The 15,110-nt window shown below is 39.6% G+C and overlaps 1 protein-coding gene across 1 annotated transcript in view; it reads right to left on the reverse strand.

Moving 5' to 3' along the window:
• Positions 1–292: 292 nt before the first annotated feature.
• The window catches only part of LOC138040199 (collagen alpha chain-like), a 94,894-nt gene continuing 80,076 nt past the window's right edge, over positions 293–15,110 (reverse strand). Inside the window, exons 55-68 of the mRNA XM_068885971.1 lie at positions 13,514–13,567; positions 12,753–12,806; positions 11,725–11,760; positions 11,596–11,613; positions 10,183–10,200; positions 9,774–9,809; positions 7,220–7,249; positions 7,054–7,116; positions 6,194–6,217; positions 5,923–6,055; positions 3,254–3,357; positions 1,984–2,064; positions 1,576–1,782; positions 293–917 (exon numbers count right to left, since the gene is read on the reverse strand). Of these exons, the coding sequence (XP_068742072.1) occupies positions 756–917; positions 1,576–1,782; positions 1,984–2,064; positions 3,254–3,357; positions 5,923–6,055; positions 6,194–6,217; positions 7,054–7,116; positions 7,220–7,249; positions 9,774–9,809; positions 10,183–10,200; positions 11,596–11,613; positions 11,725–11,760; positions 12,753–12,806; positions 13,514–13,567 (1,020 nt within the window). The 3' untranslated portion in view covers positions 293–755. The remainder of the gene's footprint in view (positions 918–1,575; positions 1,783–1,983; positions 2,065–3,253; positions 3,358–5,922; positions 6,056–6,193; positions 6,218–7,053; positions 7,117–7,219; positions 7,250–9,773; positions 9,810–10,182; positions 10,201–11,595; positions 11,614–11,724; positions 11,761–12,752; positions 12,807–13,513; positions 13,568–15,110) is intronic.

Consider the following 15,110-nt stretch of genomic DNA (forward strand, 5'->3'; position numbering starts at 1 on the left):
GGCACAAATTGGGGGTTTTCATCTGACGTCACAGCAGCCATGTTGCTGTACAGAATAATGCTGTAAAATGTCTTCTGGGAATTTGATCTATTGTTATGCAAAAACTCGTGGAAACGTTTTCTATTGTTTTGTACACGAACACGGCCGTCTCATCACGTGGATGAAAACCAAGGATAAAAAAACTCGTACCAGTAATCAAAGTGTCCGTCACACTTGCGACATGTGGTGTTTGTTGGCTATTGGCTATCTAAACCCAGTGCCCTTACTACAGTAGTTTAAGACCAAACGGTAGTTTAAAAGCAAAGCCATATGTTTTATTCTTTTGACATCACAAATTCTACGACTATAATAAACGGGAAAGGATCTCCCCGTCTTCTTGTCGCAATTTAACATTACTGAAATCTGTTCCTTCACACTATCAGAAACAGTTTATACTTTACTACCAAAAGAAGAAGCAAAAACATTTTAAACAAATAAGTAAAAAGATAAATGCAGATTAAGGCCCTGCTAATTAACAGAGAAAAAAAAAGCAAACTTAGAGAGAAAAATAAGAACTTTTATTTACCCTAAAAATAACACAATTTTGCCACGGGGGCTTTTCAAGACCGGAAATTAGTTAACCATAGTATCTCTATAAGGAAGCAATAATGACCGTAAAATTATCGCAATTGTCACCAAAAGACAGACAATTTATATTAATATACAACTGACAAATGCGCTTCGTGCTAAGAGTAGGATGTGAAGACACGGCTTGGTCACTGTGTGTGATGGAAGCAAGCCGCTCCGATCTCAAGCTTAAAATCTTGGTCCTTTCCACCGACGTCAAAAGCCGATACATCCACGATCGGTAGCCGACTCCTCTCTCTGGTGTCAATCTCTAAGACAGTCTTGCCCCATTTGTCTAACTTGTCTCCTCCCTATAAGAATGAAAAACCATGGCATGAAAAACCTCCAAGGTAAAAAAAAACTTTAGAGAGCAACTTCCTGCGACTTAACGTAGAGGAAGAAAAAAAAAGACTGCTTACGTTCAGGGTAAACTTCAGCAAAAAGGCCTCTCTCTCTCTCTCTCTCTCTCTCTCTCAGGCTGTTCGTAGCAAGGTTAATTACAGAAGAAAGTTTATGCAAGCAGTCTTGTTGGCTGGCATACGTTCAAACTGGGTATTTGCGAAAGCAGTGCGGCCCATTGGTTAGGACGCGGAGTTCCCGCGTTCAAGGCCCGTTCTGCCCGTTCGTTGAGTCCCTGGTTCAACTTCTCGGCCGCACTTGTAAATAGCCAACTGGTTTGCCTCCAGCCAGTTGGGATTCTTAAGCGTTGTTGCTGTTATCGTTCTGTTCTGTCGTTTCGTTGATTGCATAAAATCAGGAGCCAATAAATTAGAGTTGCTCCAAATTTGTGCACTAAAGAAAGCCTCTACGGCCAGCTACGTGGCAGCTCTGTATTTTCAAATTAAGCCAGTGAAGAAGGGAAAAAAAACCCGAACAAAAACTAGAGAAAGAAAAATTTGAAAAAGCATATCTATAAACGCCTCTTTTGTTCTTGAAGAGGAAATAAAAATTAAACATGTATGCCCTCACCGTGCATTCGTTGGTAATGACTTTAGGCCTGAGGGAAATCTTGGAAGTGGCATGGTATTCCATTTCGTTGGATCCCATAAGTTTGATCGAATGTTCTCCATCTTTCCACGCTTTGGAGTTACGGCAGGAATAGGTGACATTTTGGTTGGCGAAGTTGCTTAAAGTCCTCAGAAAATTGATTTGAGTGTAATGAGCGTCGTATTCAACCTGGAACAGAGAAGGTCTGTTGTAGTAATGAAATCCTTTTCTTGGAGGCAAAAAAAAAAAAACGAAAACAAACAATACATTCCGTTTTATAAGAACGTCTAATTTTAGGGCTCAGACTAATCGTTGGAACTAATTGGAACACTGGAATCCGGTTAATACGGACACCAAGGGGGCACAGTGGTAGTGCATAACTTCTTTTACCTCCTCGCTCTTCTCGAACGCTTCGCTGAGCCACTTGTCATCCTTGCTTTGGTAATCTTTTTTGAGAATGAGGTCTGAGATCTGCAATGAATGAATATAAAGGAAGAAGATAAGTGATATCTTCCAGTTTTATACGTACATCACGACCAGAGGATGGGTGTCTACAAAAGCCAAAAATTCGAAAACCGATTTATTCTAAAGCGGTTTTCAATTGAGTGCCAAAAAAAAAATAATAGTGAATTGCTTTGGTTTTGCATTACTTCACTCAGTGATTGGTTCAAAGTTCTCGCGCCACTTTTTCAACCAATCAGAAGCGAAACCAAAACCAATCGTGGCTCGCGCGTGCACATTTTCCCGCGCTTTGTGTTGCGTACGTGTAATTACTTCGAGTTTTGATTGGTTTATTGGATTGTCTCCGTCCTTTTTGATTGGCTAAAGTAATTACTTTGGTTCTGGTTTATACGACACTCGATTGAAACTCCCTCTTTAAACGGCATTCAAAAGATGTGTCCTTGGAGTTATCGTATCCTCAGCCCGTCCATATTTGAAACAGCTCTTCGCGAAAAATTGCAAAATGTCAGCTCACTAAGTGTACGTTTACATCATTTGTTCATAAATAGCCCACTTTCGATATATTAAAATTCAGTCATAAACAGAAAGCATAATCTCGAGGCTCTGGCGAATAAACTCATACAAATCCTTATATTTATTCCCCAGAGCTTCGAGATGATGTTTTTTGTTTCGGACTGAATTTGAATATATCGAAATCGGTCTATTAATCTACGTAAATCATAAGTCAGTCTCCTGTTCAGTAATAGATCACAAAAGACGCGTCAAAATATGGCAAGAACATCAGTGAAACATTCGGCTATCTTCGTCGTGTGCAAATTTTTTTTCTTACAACATTTTGACTTCATCTGAAGAGGTGCATGGAAACCGTGATGGCCCGGTCGTTCGAAAGCTGATTAACTTAATCCAGGATTAGCGTAAACTTTTGTTTCATGTTTTCAACTTGACAGTTTGCTTTGCTTATTTTGTTTTTTAACATTGACTGCCTCTAATGTAAAGTTTTCCCGAATATCAGGGTTGAACAGCATTTAGGAGTAAAGAAATAAACTCTTTTGTTAATTTTTAATCTAGGATTAGCGTTAACCGTCTTTTGAACAACCGGGCCATGGCCATGGAGTCTATTTGTTAAAAAAAAAAAACTCCTCTGGATCCTGTGGGAAGCCCAGCAAAAAGTGTAGGGTCAAATGACAAATAAATATACCTTTGCATTCTTCGGGTAGACACATGACGAGTTCTTCTTTTTGTCGCAATACACAAAGATGGCATCTTTAACTGTTCCGCCGTTAGGATCGATCCAGTATTCACCTGATACAGAATCAAGTCCACCTCAGTCAGCACTAATTGAGAGTACATGTGAAGACTACTCGAAATTCTTGGCATTGAGATAGAAAACGAAAGAAAAAACCCTATTTTGGCCACATGGGAGCCGCCCTTGCTAACTTGACGAAATTTAGCCAAATTCGTGGACTGGGAAATGGCAATCAAATCAAGCGAAACATAAAAATAACGACTTAAAACGATGAAGGAAGGTTTGAGTAAAGCAGAAAATACAAAACGAGGCAGGGATATGAAGATAGGGATAGGATTGGAAGACTAAAATTGTTTTTTTTTTTTGAAAACTGTTCAGCCAGCCTAACAGGTTTTCAAAGTTTATTTCCGTTCTTTGTAACTTAAATTATGTCACAAAGCTTTAATAAGTGTTGTTAAAGGTAATTTCGAGGTTAAGGTTAAGTTGTACAGCGAGAACGGGTGAGTAATTGCTAAAACTACAAAAAATGAGCTGCACTACTATCACACTGCCCCTTTAAGACCATATCCAGATCATATACACATGTACTTTGCGATATGTAAGTAATAAATTATTAATAATTATTATCAAGACCGTTTCAAGATTTCTTTCCGGAAATCAAAATTGGTTCTGCTATTTTATCAGAATCGTTTTGCATTGAAAATTTCTTGCAAACATTAACGCAAAACCCACACGGTTGCTCTCCAAATTAAGCTAAAAGGTCTGAAGGAAGCAGCCCGTCGGTATTTTTGATCTTTATCCGTGGCAATTCAACATCTTCAAGTACGCTGAAAGGTACCCTTCCTCAATCGAAACGCCATTTTTAAAATACATGTAAACACAACCAAAAAAATTCCATACCGACTTTTAGCCTTTTACATATCAGAATTTCCCTTCCGGTGGGGTACAAAATCGCGCTATTAAGGAGACTGGGAAACGCAGGCCAGTGGCGTCAATACAAGAACGCAGGGTTATATTTTGTTCTTTTGCATTACTGTAACCAAATACAACGCATCTCAGAGGACGTTTCAGCAACTTTTCAATCTAAAAAAAAGAACATTAGGGCCCTGGAAGAATTTCGTGACGTCACAGTTCTGCTACCTCCAGTCTCCTTACTAGTGTGGTTTTGTCTCTACCCTCCTCCCCCCCCCCCCCCCCCTTTGAAAAAAGCGCATGGACAAAAAACAAGTTTAGAGATTCAAAAAACGTGCGCGCGCCGGGATAAAAGCATGCATATATTAAACAAAACAAAAGATTTCTAATGCAAATGCAGCTATTTACCATAAAAAAAGTCAACTATATAGAGGATATTACATGGCCGCGCGGAGATACGAAAAATATTTCAGTCGTTCGCTACGCTGACTCGATAATATTTTTAACACCAGAAGAAACATTTCGTATCTCCAAGCGGCCATGTAATATTCTATTTATTACATAAACACCATTGAAATACTAAATCATTTAAAGAAAGGCATCGAATGGCGCAATTTTCATATGTAACCATAGCAACAGTGATCTTTTCAAGTGTGAAAATAACATGTTATCTTCACGTGTGCAGATATCAAGTTTTCGCGCAAAAGCTCACTTGGTATTTCATTGGTGTTTATATAATAAATATAGTTTACGTCATAGAAAGTGCGGCGTACGGGGTTTTATGCACGAGTTGCTTGTGTCAAAAACCCGAACGAGCGAGGAACGAGCGAGTGAGGGTTTTTGACACAAACAACGAGTGAATAAAACCCCGTACAAAGCACTTTCTATGTCGTAAACTGTTTATTACACATAACATGAGAATTTTTCTGAACGCGAATTAGAAACAAAAACTAACTAACAATAGAACCAAATGCAAATTTAATTTAATTCAATAACAAAGTACGATTTGCACGAGATGCACGAGTGATTGGCATGGAAACGCCTTTACGCTATCGTTGATTGGTTATACTTTCACATGTGAAATAGCTGTACGCCATTCTGATTGGCTGTATAGGCCTTTTTCACATGTGAAAATAAAGTGTATAGATTTGTACAAATGAGCTTTATGGAATAAAATTCTCATGTTATGTGTAATAAATGATTGTTTTTATCCCGACACGGCCATTCATTTCCAAAGCACCGAACTGGCTTATTTGCCGCGATGCCGTACTTGTCAGCGACAACCAATCACAAGTCCCACTGCATCAATTTGTTGCCAAAAGTGGAGCTTCCTTCTGTTCTCCGCAACATGTTGACGCAACTTGCAACACAGGATTTTGTTGCGTGACAGGTTGGTCACGCAGGTGGTAAACAGAGCAACATATTTTTCCAACTTGCCCCCAACTTATAAATAAGCGCCGCACTTGTGGCACGGAAACTTAAATAAGCGCCGCGGCGCTTATTCGAGCAAATACCGTATACACTTTTAAAAACTACAGAATTAACAGTCAAAAGGTGATGAAAGGAACCTCCACTAAAACGACGAGAAAAATGGCACAATGTGTTGACAAAAGATGAACAGACATGTCTTCAAACGAATAACATGAATCGCACTTTTAAAGTGGTTTCAACAAAGATGATAATATAAGGGTAATAAGAGACGAACTCACCGCTCTTGAAGTCCTTGTGATTGAGAAATAGATCGTAACACGTTTTGGCGGGGAACTTTCTTGTACCATCAGGAGCAATGAGAGCGTCGATTTCTTTTTCCTTTTCGTCAAAGCTCTTGAGGATGTCATCGGGCTGAAATTTAAAATTTTAATCATCAACAGGAACAAAAACACACACAAAGCCCCACCAACAGATTTTTTTGCTGATGACTAGAACTTCTTTTTTTAGTTTAATTGGACCAGGTATAGTGTGAAATGCAAAGAAACTTACCTTGATGTCTTGCCTTGGAATTTCCTGCAATGACAACAGTATGAATGAAGATCGGACGGGTTTTACATGAAAGAAGAAGTAACTATCGCTGCTTTTAGTTCAGACACACAAACACCTTTCCCTATAAAACATATCTAAAACTTAACTTATCAGACCAGTTAGAGAATTCCTGAAATCGATAATACTCAGGATTGTGGAACTCTTGGATCATTCCCTCATTTCGAGAGAGAAAAAACAAGATTTTAAAGTCTTAACAACGAGCGATAAAATAAATCACGAGGGTCAGATGGTTTTTAAGAAAAAAGACAAAAGGCGTTCATAGACATAAACGGCGGCCAAAACTTATGCAAGAATTATGTACTAATTAGACTCGCTAGTCTCGTTTGCATGGACGAAATACAAAGAAATGTTACTTGAGAGCGAGGCTAGTGACTATCAGTACATAACATGAGAATACACTTCTGGCTGCCATTTATGCATTCGGTCTATGGCGAAAACATCTTCTTCCTCCTGCAGTTGGGTGCAGCATTCCAATTACTCCATAATCACAATAAATACTTTTTTCCTCATAACCTCTGCATATTGCCATTTTTTGCCATCCGCTTTGCAAGCCCAAAACTAACATCTCCACTATCTAAGTCATTTGTGTTCGTTTGTAGAAGTTAATGTCAAACTAGACCATTTATACTTAGTGAAAAGGCACGTTACTCTTAGTAAAGTAATCTGTGCGTTACCAATGACCACAGAAGTTGTAATCCCGACCGGTTTTGGCTTACCTTCATTACATGTTTCTTTTAGGAACAAGAAACGAATAACCCGCAATGTAATTAGCACTTCTCGAATAATACTTGTTTACTCACCTTTCCACCGCTAGAGTAGAGTCGGAATCCGGGGCCTTTCTCAAGATTTCCTATCGCCAAGTACTGTAGAATAGATAACAGTTGTTAATTTCCAATGTTGCTCAATTAACTCCATGCACAAAATAATATAAAGAGTTGTTTTCGAGAAAAAGAAAGTTCCACTCACGCTAGCAACCTCCGACATGCCAGGCGCTCCCTAAGGAATAACAAAAGAAAAAATATTGAACTTTATCGATTTTTGAGGGAATAATCAACACAGTGACCATTGGCTACTTCGGAAAATACCACAATATTCTGTGTTTGTCCCCCGAAATTTTGCATAGGCATTGTTTTTGTTTCTTTTTGGGACCATTGTTAAGTCCCCAGAGAAACTTGAAACAATGCTTATGAAAAATTGGGGGGGGGGGGGGGGGGCAGGCAGACAAAGAGTATTATGGTATTTTCCGAACCGGCTAGTTGTAGCATAGAAACTTGGGTCAACACTCATTGCCATCCCTCAAACTGACATTTCCCTTTTTATTCAATTTACACGACGTACGATCTACTTCAGACTTCAAACCTACTTCAAAGTAACAAACATTTCAATGAGCAGAGAAAATTCAGATTAGGCGAGCCAAAGAGTTGTACCCGGATCGATGGGTTCACCTTGCATATTCCAATATCCACCAGACTAACGAGACAAGCTCCTGGAAAATTGAATTTTTTAGAGTACTGACATAGTAGAACCCAGCAAAACAAGTAAAAGCTAACCGTCTTCAAAGGGGTTTTTAGACCTAAATACTGTTGATCAGGGCGGCTTTGTTTAGAAACGCTATTTCTTGTTGAACTAAAGCTCTAATTCCGCCTGTTTTCATTCTTTTTACAGCGATAAGCTTCTCATATTAAGATAGGATATTGCGTCGTGCAATTGTAAGGAAACGTCCAATGTCAGTTAGACGGATGGCCATTAGTGTTGACCAGAAACTTGAGGTTTGTACGGGACTCGAAGGCATGACCGCGCGATAGGCCTTTTTCGATATATTAAAATTCAGCTTGAAAGACAGGTTTAGAGGACAAAGACAAATGAAAGTGGGTGATATGCAAATATTTTTCACATTCATTTCAACTTGTTGCTATTGTTTTTGTTCCTCACTGCCTCACTATCAAGCGGAATATTTAATATCTCAAAAAACGCCTATTACGCTGCACGGAGCGACCGCTGGGGTTGGCGACAACGACAAAACAGTGATATCATTGGTTAACAGAAGAAATAATCGTGCTGCACGTGCGACACACATTTTCTGGTTACTCTGCACGACAACGACGTGAAGTCATCAAATTTGTGGTTTTTGACAACGTGTGCCTACAAAACGCGCCCCTCCCATTTTCTCTTTTGAACTGAAATCGCTCGTACCTAATTTATTTTTGGGATAGTTCCCGCACATTGCTCGAGGCGAAACAGCTGGAATAATCACGAAGACTTACGATAGTGCAAAGTTCTAATTAATCCGGTGGACACATTAACCTACAATGGGGTCGAAGTCATTGTAACGCGAACGGCGTTTTAGTGGATATTTAAACAAAATACACTATGGTGTCCGTGGTCCGCGAGAAAAAAAAATGATAATCTTGAATATCTTAACTAATCAAAACGCCACGAACTGAAAGGACGTGGCAGTCGAAGATCATTAGTTTGAGCTATCCTAAGCGTTTCACGATGTTTCCACCTTGTTTATTTAGTACAATATGGGAGACGTATGCTATAACCAGATTGGTACGTGCGGACTTGAAGCAAAGATTCACTGTTGTTTGTCCACGTCGTCAGGGAGTTTATAGGGAGTTTAAGAAACGACGACGGCTACGGCAACGACAACGCCAAAAAGCAGTAATATTATTGGTTAAAAAAAGAACCTGCACGTGCGGCACGCATTTTTGAACAATTTCCTCCCGTACTCGTCAAAACTACTACGTGAAATGCCCAATTTTAAGGTTTTGACGACAACGTGGACAAACAACAGTGAATCTTTCAGTCTCACTCTTTACTTCAAATCCGTCCTTACCAGTCCAGTCGTAGGACACTTCGCTCATATTGAAGAATATAAACAAGATGGAATAATCATGAAGTACTTAGAATAGCTCAAACTTATATTTGGAAGTGACGTTTTCGTCTCCGTAGCCGTCGTGGTTTCTTAAACTCCCTTATGCAAAGACGAAGGCTACGGCAACGAAAACGCCTTTCCGAAATATAACGTAGCGCCGTCGCATGCCAGTATTTCGCGGTTATTCCGTCTTGTTCACCTTGTACAATACGGGCGAACTATCCTGTAGCTGGATTGTTATATGCTCACGCTGTCGTCGAAACCTAAAATTTGGTGATTTCACGTTGTTGTTTTGTGGAGTACGGCAAAGAAATGGGCGGAAATTCCTGGTGCACGTGCAGCACGAGTAATATTCTCACTTTGTGGCGTTGCCGTAGACGTCGTCTTTGCTTAAAAATTCCCTGTTGTTTTGACGAGTACGGAAGAGAAATGGACAAAAATGCGTGCCGCACGTGCAGCACGATCATTTCTTCCTCTTTTAACCAATAATATTACTGCTTTTTGGCGTTGTCGTTGCCACAGCCGTCGTCGTTCCTTTTAAGACCCCAGTTTCGCGCTGACACAAACTAAATCTATCCCGTCACAGTGATCAATGAAAGAAACCATCCTGATGAAACCCGCAAAGAAATCTTCTTGACTTACCGGGGGTCCTGGTGGGCCAGGCGGACCGGGAGGTCCCTAAGAAAAAAAAAATTAAGAATTAGCTCCATCACTTCCACATTCTCTTTGAAGAAAGCTAACCACAAGAGTTTGATGTGGTCTCGATGTGCTTGCGGTTAACGGCAAAGACATAGTGCTGCTTGTCATGAAAACATGAAAATTTCCGTAAACAATTTTCTGTTTCTTTTTAGATAAAGTTATTTAACGTCTCAGCGTAGCTAGAGGGCAAAAAACGAGCTAAAATAAAGAAGTCTCTAAGTTTTGATCAAACGAACTTTTCCGCCGGACGTTTACTAAAATGCAGCGATGCTAATTCTCTTAAATATCAGTGGTATGCCCAGAAAACAAAATTTAAAAGGACTGAAAATGGCAAAAACCACACAATACTTACTTTCACACCATTAGGACCCTATTAAAAAAAATCAAATGATATCATTGAATACAAATGAAACTACGGCCTTCACAAAGCAAAAAAATAATAATAATAAAATAAATTCAGAATAATTAATCAAATTCACTGACAAGAACGAAATAAAATATGTACTTATTGACTGAGTGGGAGGGCCGGAGGGGAAAATATTTGGCCCGAGGTCATGGCGTACGGACCGACCGCAGCATTTGCTTTTCTGGCTGTAAATAACTTGGGTATTTAAAAGCGATGAAATCCTCTAAAACCGCATTGCACGGAGCAGCAGTACGTGTTCCTAGCAAGGCCGTACGGCTTTTTCCAGCCCTGCTCGCGCTAATGCATGCAGCCCTCATACAGGGATTTTCCCAATAGTTTTACAATGAAAGTGCGCGCGGGACCGTACGGGCCATATGATAACAATTTCTCTAATCTAATGAAAAAGGGTTTTGGTATTTCACAGTGGTCTGTTTGAGGCTGCAAATCATGACAATATAAATCTCGCACCGAAGTGATTCAACCATTGAAATGTTTAGAAGCCTTAAGTCGGTGAGGGCAAAATTAAAAACCAAGGAGTTTATTTCTTTACTCCCAAACGCCGTTAAACGCTGATAATCGACAAAACTTTACATAAGTAGAAGTCAATCTTGAAAAACAGAAATAAGAAAAAGAAACTTACATCAGAAAGTTGAAAACATAAAACAATAGTTGACGCTAATACTGGATTAAGTTAATAGGGTTTCGAACAACCGGGCCCAGGAAGTTAAAGTGGTACTACGAAATTTTATTTCAAATTTTATTTTAAAACTATTTTATTTGAAATTTTATTTCAAAACTATGTTAACTAAACACTAACTGACCCAAGTTTTAAGTTCTGATTTTAAAAAGATACCTGTTTATTTTAACTGAAATTTTCTTATTTATTGGTCCGCCATTACTAACTTTAAAATCTTCAGAGAGCTGGGTCGAGGAGCAAATGACGTCAAAGACTCACGAGTTTAAGAATGCAATGCGTGTGTACGCGGCCAAATTAATATGCAGCACGGGAGTTTCGAGCTTTCAGACCTTTAAACCCGTGTTTTGCATATATAATAAATTGCGTTTACACGCTGAAATTTTAAGCTAGCGAGTAAATGACGTCATTTTCTCTAGATCCAACCCTCTGAGGTCCAATCGGCCAGTTTTGAACGTGAGTGATGGCGTACCGTGAAATCCAAAACTTACACTCAAAATAAACAGCCTTTGGATAAAACTCAAAGCTCAAAATTTTGCCAGTTAGGTGTTAAGCGAACACGCCTTCAAAATCTGGAGAAAAAAAGGAAATGATTTTTTGATCATAGTACCACTTTAAATACAGGCCGATTAGATGCCCATACACTAGTACTTCGTTGTACGTACCGGTGAACCTGGATCACCCTTTAAACAAAGGAAAAATAGAAGAAAGGCATATCATTAGTACAAGATGTTTAAGTTTCAACCAAAAGTAAAATCACAAATTTCGTCGAAGAAAAGGCGAAAATGCCATACCAGATCACCATCGGGACCTTTGTTACCAGGCTCACCCTGCAAAGAAAAAAATAGAGTGGAAATGCTAAACGAGTACAACTCACGTGTTTCAAGCAGAAGACAAGACAAGACAAGACTAGATCATTTATTTAAACACCATCAATATTAAAAAAACTACAATCATGCTTACGGGGGCGTGTGTTAACTAAAATAAAGATACGGTACAGAAAATTAAAAAAAATCAAAAATAACTATATGTTGGAGACATAAAATATATACACAGATAAAATTCATAATTTAAAATTATTAAAATTTGTCATTTTTTTAGGTACTAACTGAACTAAAAAACTGTTTAAGTTAAGCTCTCTCATTTAAGGGTCAGATATCACTTTTAAAGAATTGCGTAAAACTAATATTGCTTAACTTAGTAGCATTACAAATGGCACTCTGCCTCGGGGATGCTCGGAAAAAACCCGAACCCAGTAAGACCTTCCGAGTTGTCTATGGCTCAGCGGTAGAGCATCCGAACTAGTAATCGGAAGGTCGTGGTAGGTTCGACTTCTGCAAAGGAGCACTCAGAATTGTTTCCGAGTATCACCGAATCCCAGCTCCTAAGAGCCTTTTACAGCTCAAAGGTAGAGCATCCGAATTAGTAATCGGAGGGTTGTCGTAGGTTCGACTTCTGAAAAGGAGCACTCAGAATTTTTTCCGAGTATCACCGAGTCCCAGCTCCCACGAGCCTCCTACAGCTCAAAGGTAGAGCATCCGAACTAGTATCGGAAGGTCGTCGGAGGTTCGACTTTTGCAAAGGAGCATTCGGATTTTTTCCGAATATCACCGGGTCACCATCGATCAATAAATCTCAGCTCTTCAATGTTCTATTTCTTTTTAGAGCACCAACGACTCCCTTGATGTCCTGGGAGCCGTGATGGTCTGTCCAAACAAAACAAACAAAACAAAAAAAAAAAAAAAAAACAAAGCCGGCGATCATGTAACTGAAACCCAAGAATTAAGAGAACATTTGTTAAGAGACGTAACAAGGTTCTTACCATCGTGCCATTTCTTCCTTCTGTCCCTGGATCTCCCGCGTCGCCAGGAACACCCTAAGGAGACAGAGTACCGTAAAAATGACGCATCAGACAAAGACATGGTACCAACTTGCAGAGTTTCGTTCCGAACGAGTGACGAGCCGAGTTCGGATACTTTAGAACTGAAATTTTGTATGAGCTGAAGCAAAATATCAGGAAAATGCGAGGAGTAATTCAAAACCTAAGAATCTTTCCCTTTTTGTTTTTTTTTTCTTTTAGGAACTGAGAGAAACGAGACATGGTCAGTACGGGAGAGCAATAAGCTGAAAGCGAAAGAACGCGTTCACCTGCACAGTAAAAAGTAAAAAGCTGTGGGCTGACTCGACACGAGTCTTTCGAGATAACCTCTCACGTAAGCGATGAAGGAAAATGCTCCACGAGACGAGAAAAATTGCAGGGCCTGTTCGCTGGCTACTTCGTAGACGTTTCTCTTTAAAACAATACCTCCCTCAAGGTAATCATGGGCCCCAAGCTGCTACTTGAGGCCCGCCAAAAAAAAACAGAAAGCAGGATCCACCACCTTTGACCTGTGTTCTGAATGTTTGGGATGACACAAATCTTGACAAAGAGGGAGTATGACTGAACGATGGAACACAGAGATCAATGGAGGACGCTGGTAATGTCAGCTTCCGAGTGCGCTCGATGCGATCATGATGATTGAATTTTTTAGTCTTTCTTCTAAGAAAAAGCAGCATGATTCCACCGTATTTCTAAATACCCACCCTTGGACCTGGTGGCCCGTCTACACCATCTCTTCCTGGGGGTCCTAGTTCACCCTGAAATAGAAATCAGATAAAATTAAATACGTGTCATATTTTGGCTGCTTTTTTGAATTAACAGGACATCATAAAATATTTGAAGTTATCATGAAAATCAAGAGATCCGTGAAAACTCAAAAGGTCACCTTTTGTTGGGTGTTCGTTCAAAACATTAATTTTTCCTCTTGGACAAACGGAGGAAATCGTGGCGAGTGGTTAATTTCGGAGCAAGACTTGACATTTTAAGTGTAGGGGTGGAAATTTCTGACCAAAAGCTGAAGTCTCTCTTAGAGCAAATGTCGAATAAAAATAGTGTTTAAATAATTCAAATACAAGGTACCGGTGTTACAAATGAAGCCACTGGGAACTCGGAAAAATCCGAGTTCCCAGTGGGTTCATTTGTAACACCGGTACCTTGTATTTGATATATGTTAACCATTGTCTCACATTCGTTAAAATAATTAAAAAAAAAAAAAAAAAAAAAGCTAAGGTTGTTCTGAGTAACCTTACCCTAGGTTCAGATCGACTAAACTTGTAAATTAGGATTTTTAAATCCGTTGTGTTGTTTTGCATTAATTACCTCATTGGCCTAAAGGGCCCCAAAAGGGAGTGGTCATTTAGATGCCTCTAAAAGGGGGTACCTAATTAAGTTCACGTAGTAGATTCTTAAGAGGCCCTTTAGTGTGACAAAATGCCGTGTCTTAGAAAGCTTAGAGTCGTGAGGACGTCAACACTTGGAGATAATTTTTCATTTTCTCCCCTAAATTATGCGCCACTCATAACGTTTTCATTCCTGAGGGACTGCTATACCTTTGTCACGAAGGCGCGCTATATAAGGAAGTCTTCCCTGGGAAGATCGAGGCTCATTTGTCAGTCACCGTGGACGTGCGCGGGACTATAAAAGGCACATGCAAATGATTTATCAATCAACCGTGGACGCAACCGAGAGCCCTGTGATAATTTCTTGAATAAAAAAGCCCTCTTATGGCAATGTGTCCGTAATATACCATGAAATGTTATCTGTCGTTCTTTTTTCAAATTCCCAGTCCCTTTTTTTTCGCGCTAGAAATATCTTTTCGGGCTTCCGTCTCTGTGTTGCTGTTTGTTGATCACCATCTTGGATAATTAATCAGTCGTGAATTGAATGAATTTGAACAAAAGCAGTGCGTGAAGCGCCTCCTTTTATAGTGCGTCTTCGTGTTTAAAATGCATGGAATAGTCGTGAAGTGATTACAGCAATGAGAATTTATGTTCTGAGATGACGTTCTCGTTGCCGTTCCCGTCGTCGTTGCTAAAGCTCCTTAATTACTCCGCTTCCAGAGGTTTGCTCTTCGTACAAAGGCTTTCGTCTCTGGTCAAACTTGAATTGATTTAATCCGCTTCAAGTTTATTTGCGATGGTTTTCGGAGTTTGAAAACAGAAGGCATCGCGCTTTTCACCAATTCACTTCAAAAGGAAAAAGGACTTGTTAAACTTAGTTGAATCTGCCATTTTAAGCCTTTTAACGTTAATAACGAGCCCGTTATTGGCCATCAAAAAACCGTGATAACTTCTTGGATGG

Source organism: Montipora capricornis, chromosome 1, assembly GCF_036669925.1.
Source record: "Montipora capricornis isolate CH-2021 chromosome 1, ASM3666992v2, whole genome shotgun sequence".
Lineage (NCBI taxonomy): Eukaryota > Metazoa > Cnidaria > Anthozoa > Scleractinia > Acroporidae > Montipora > Montipora capricornis.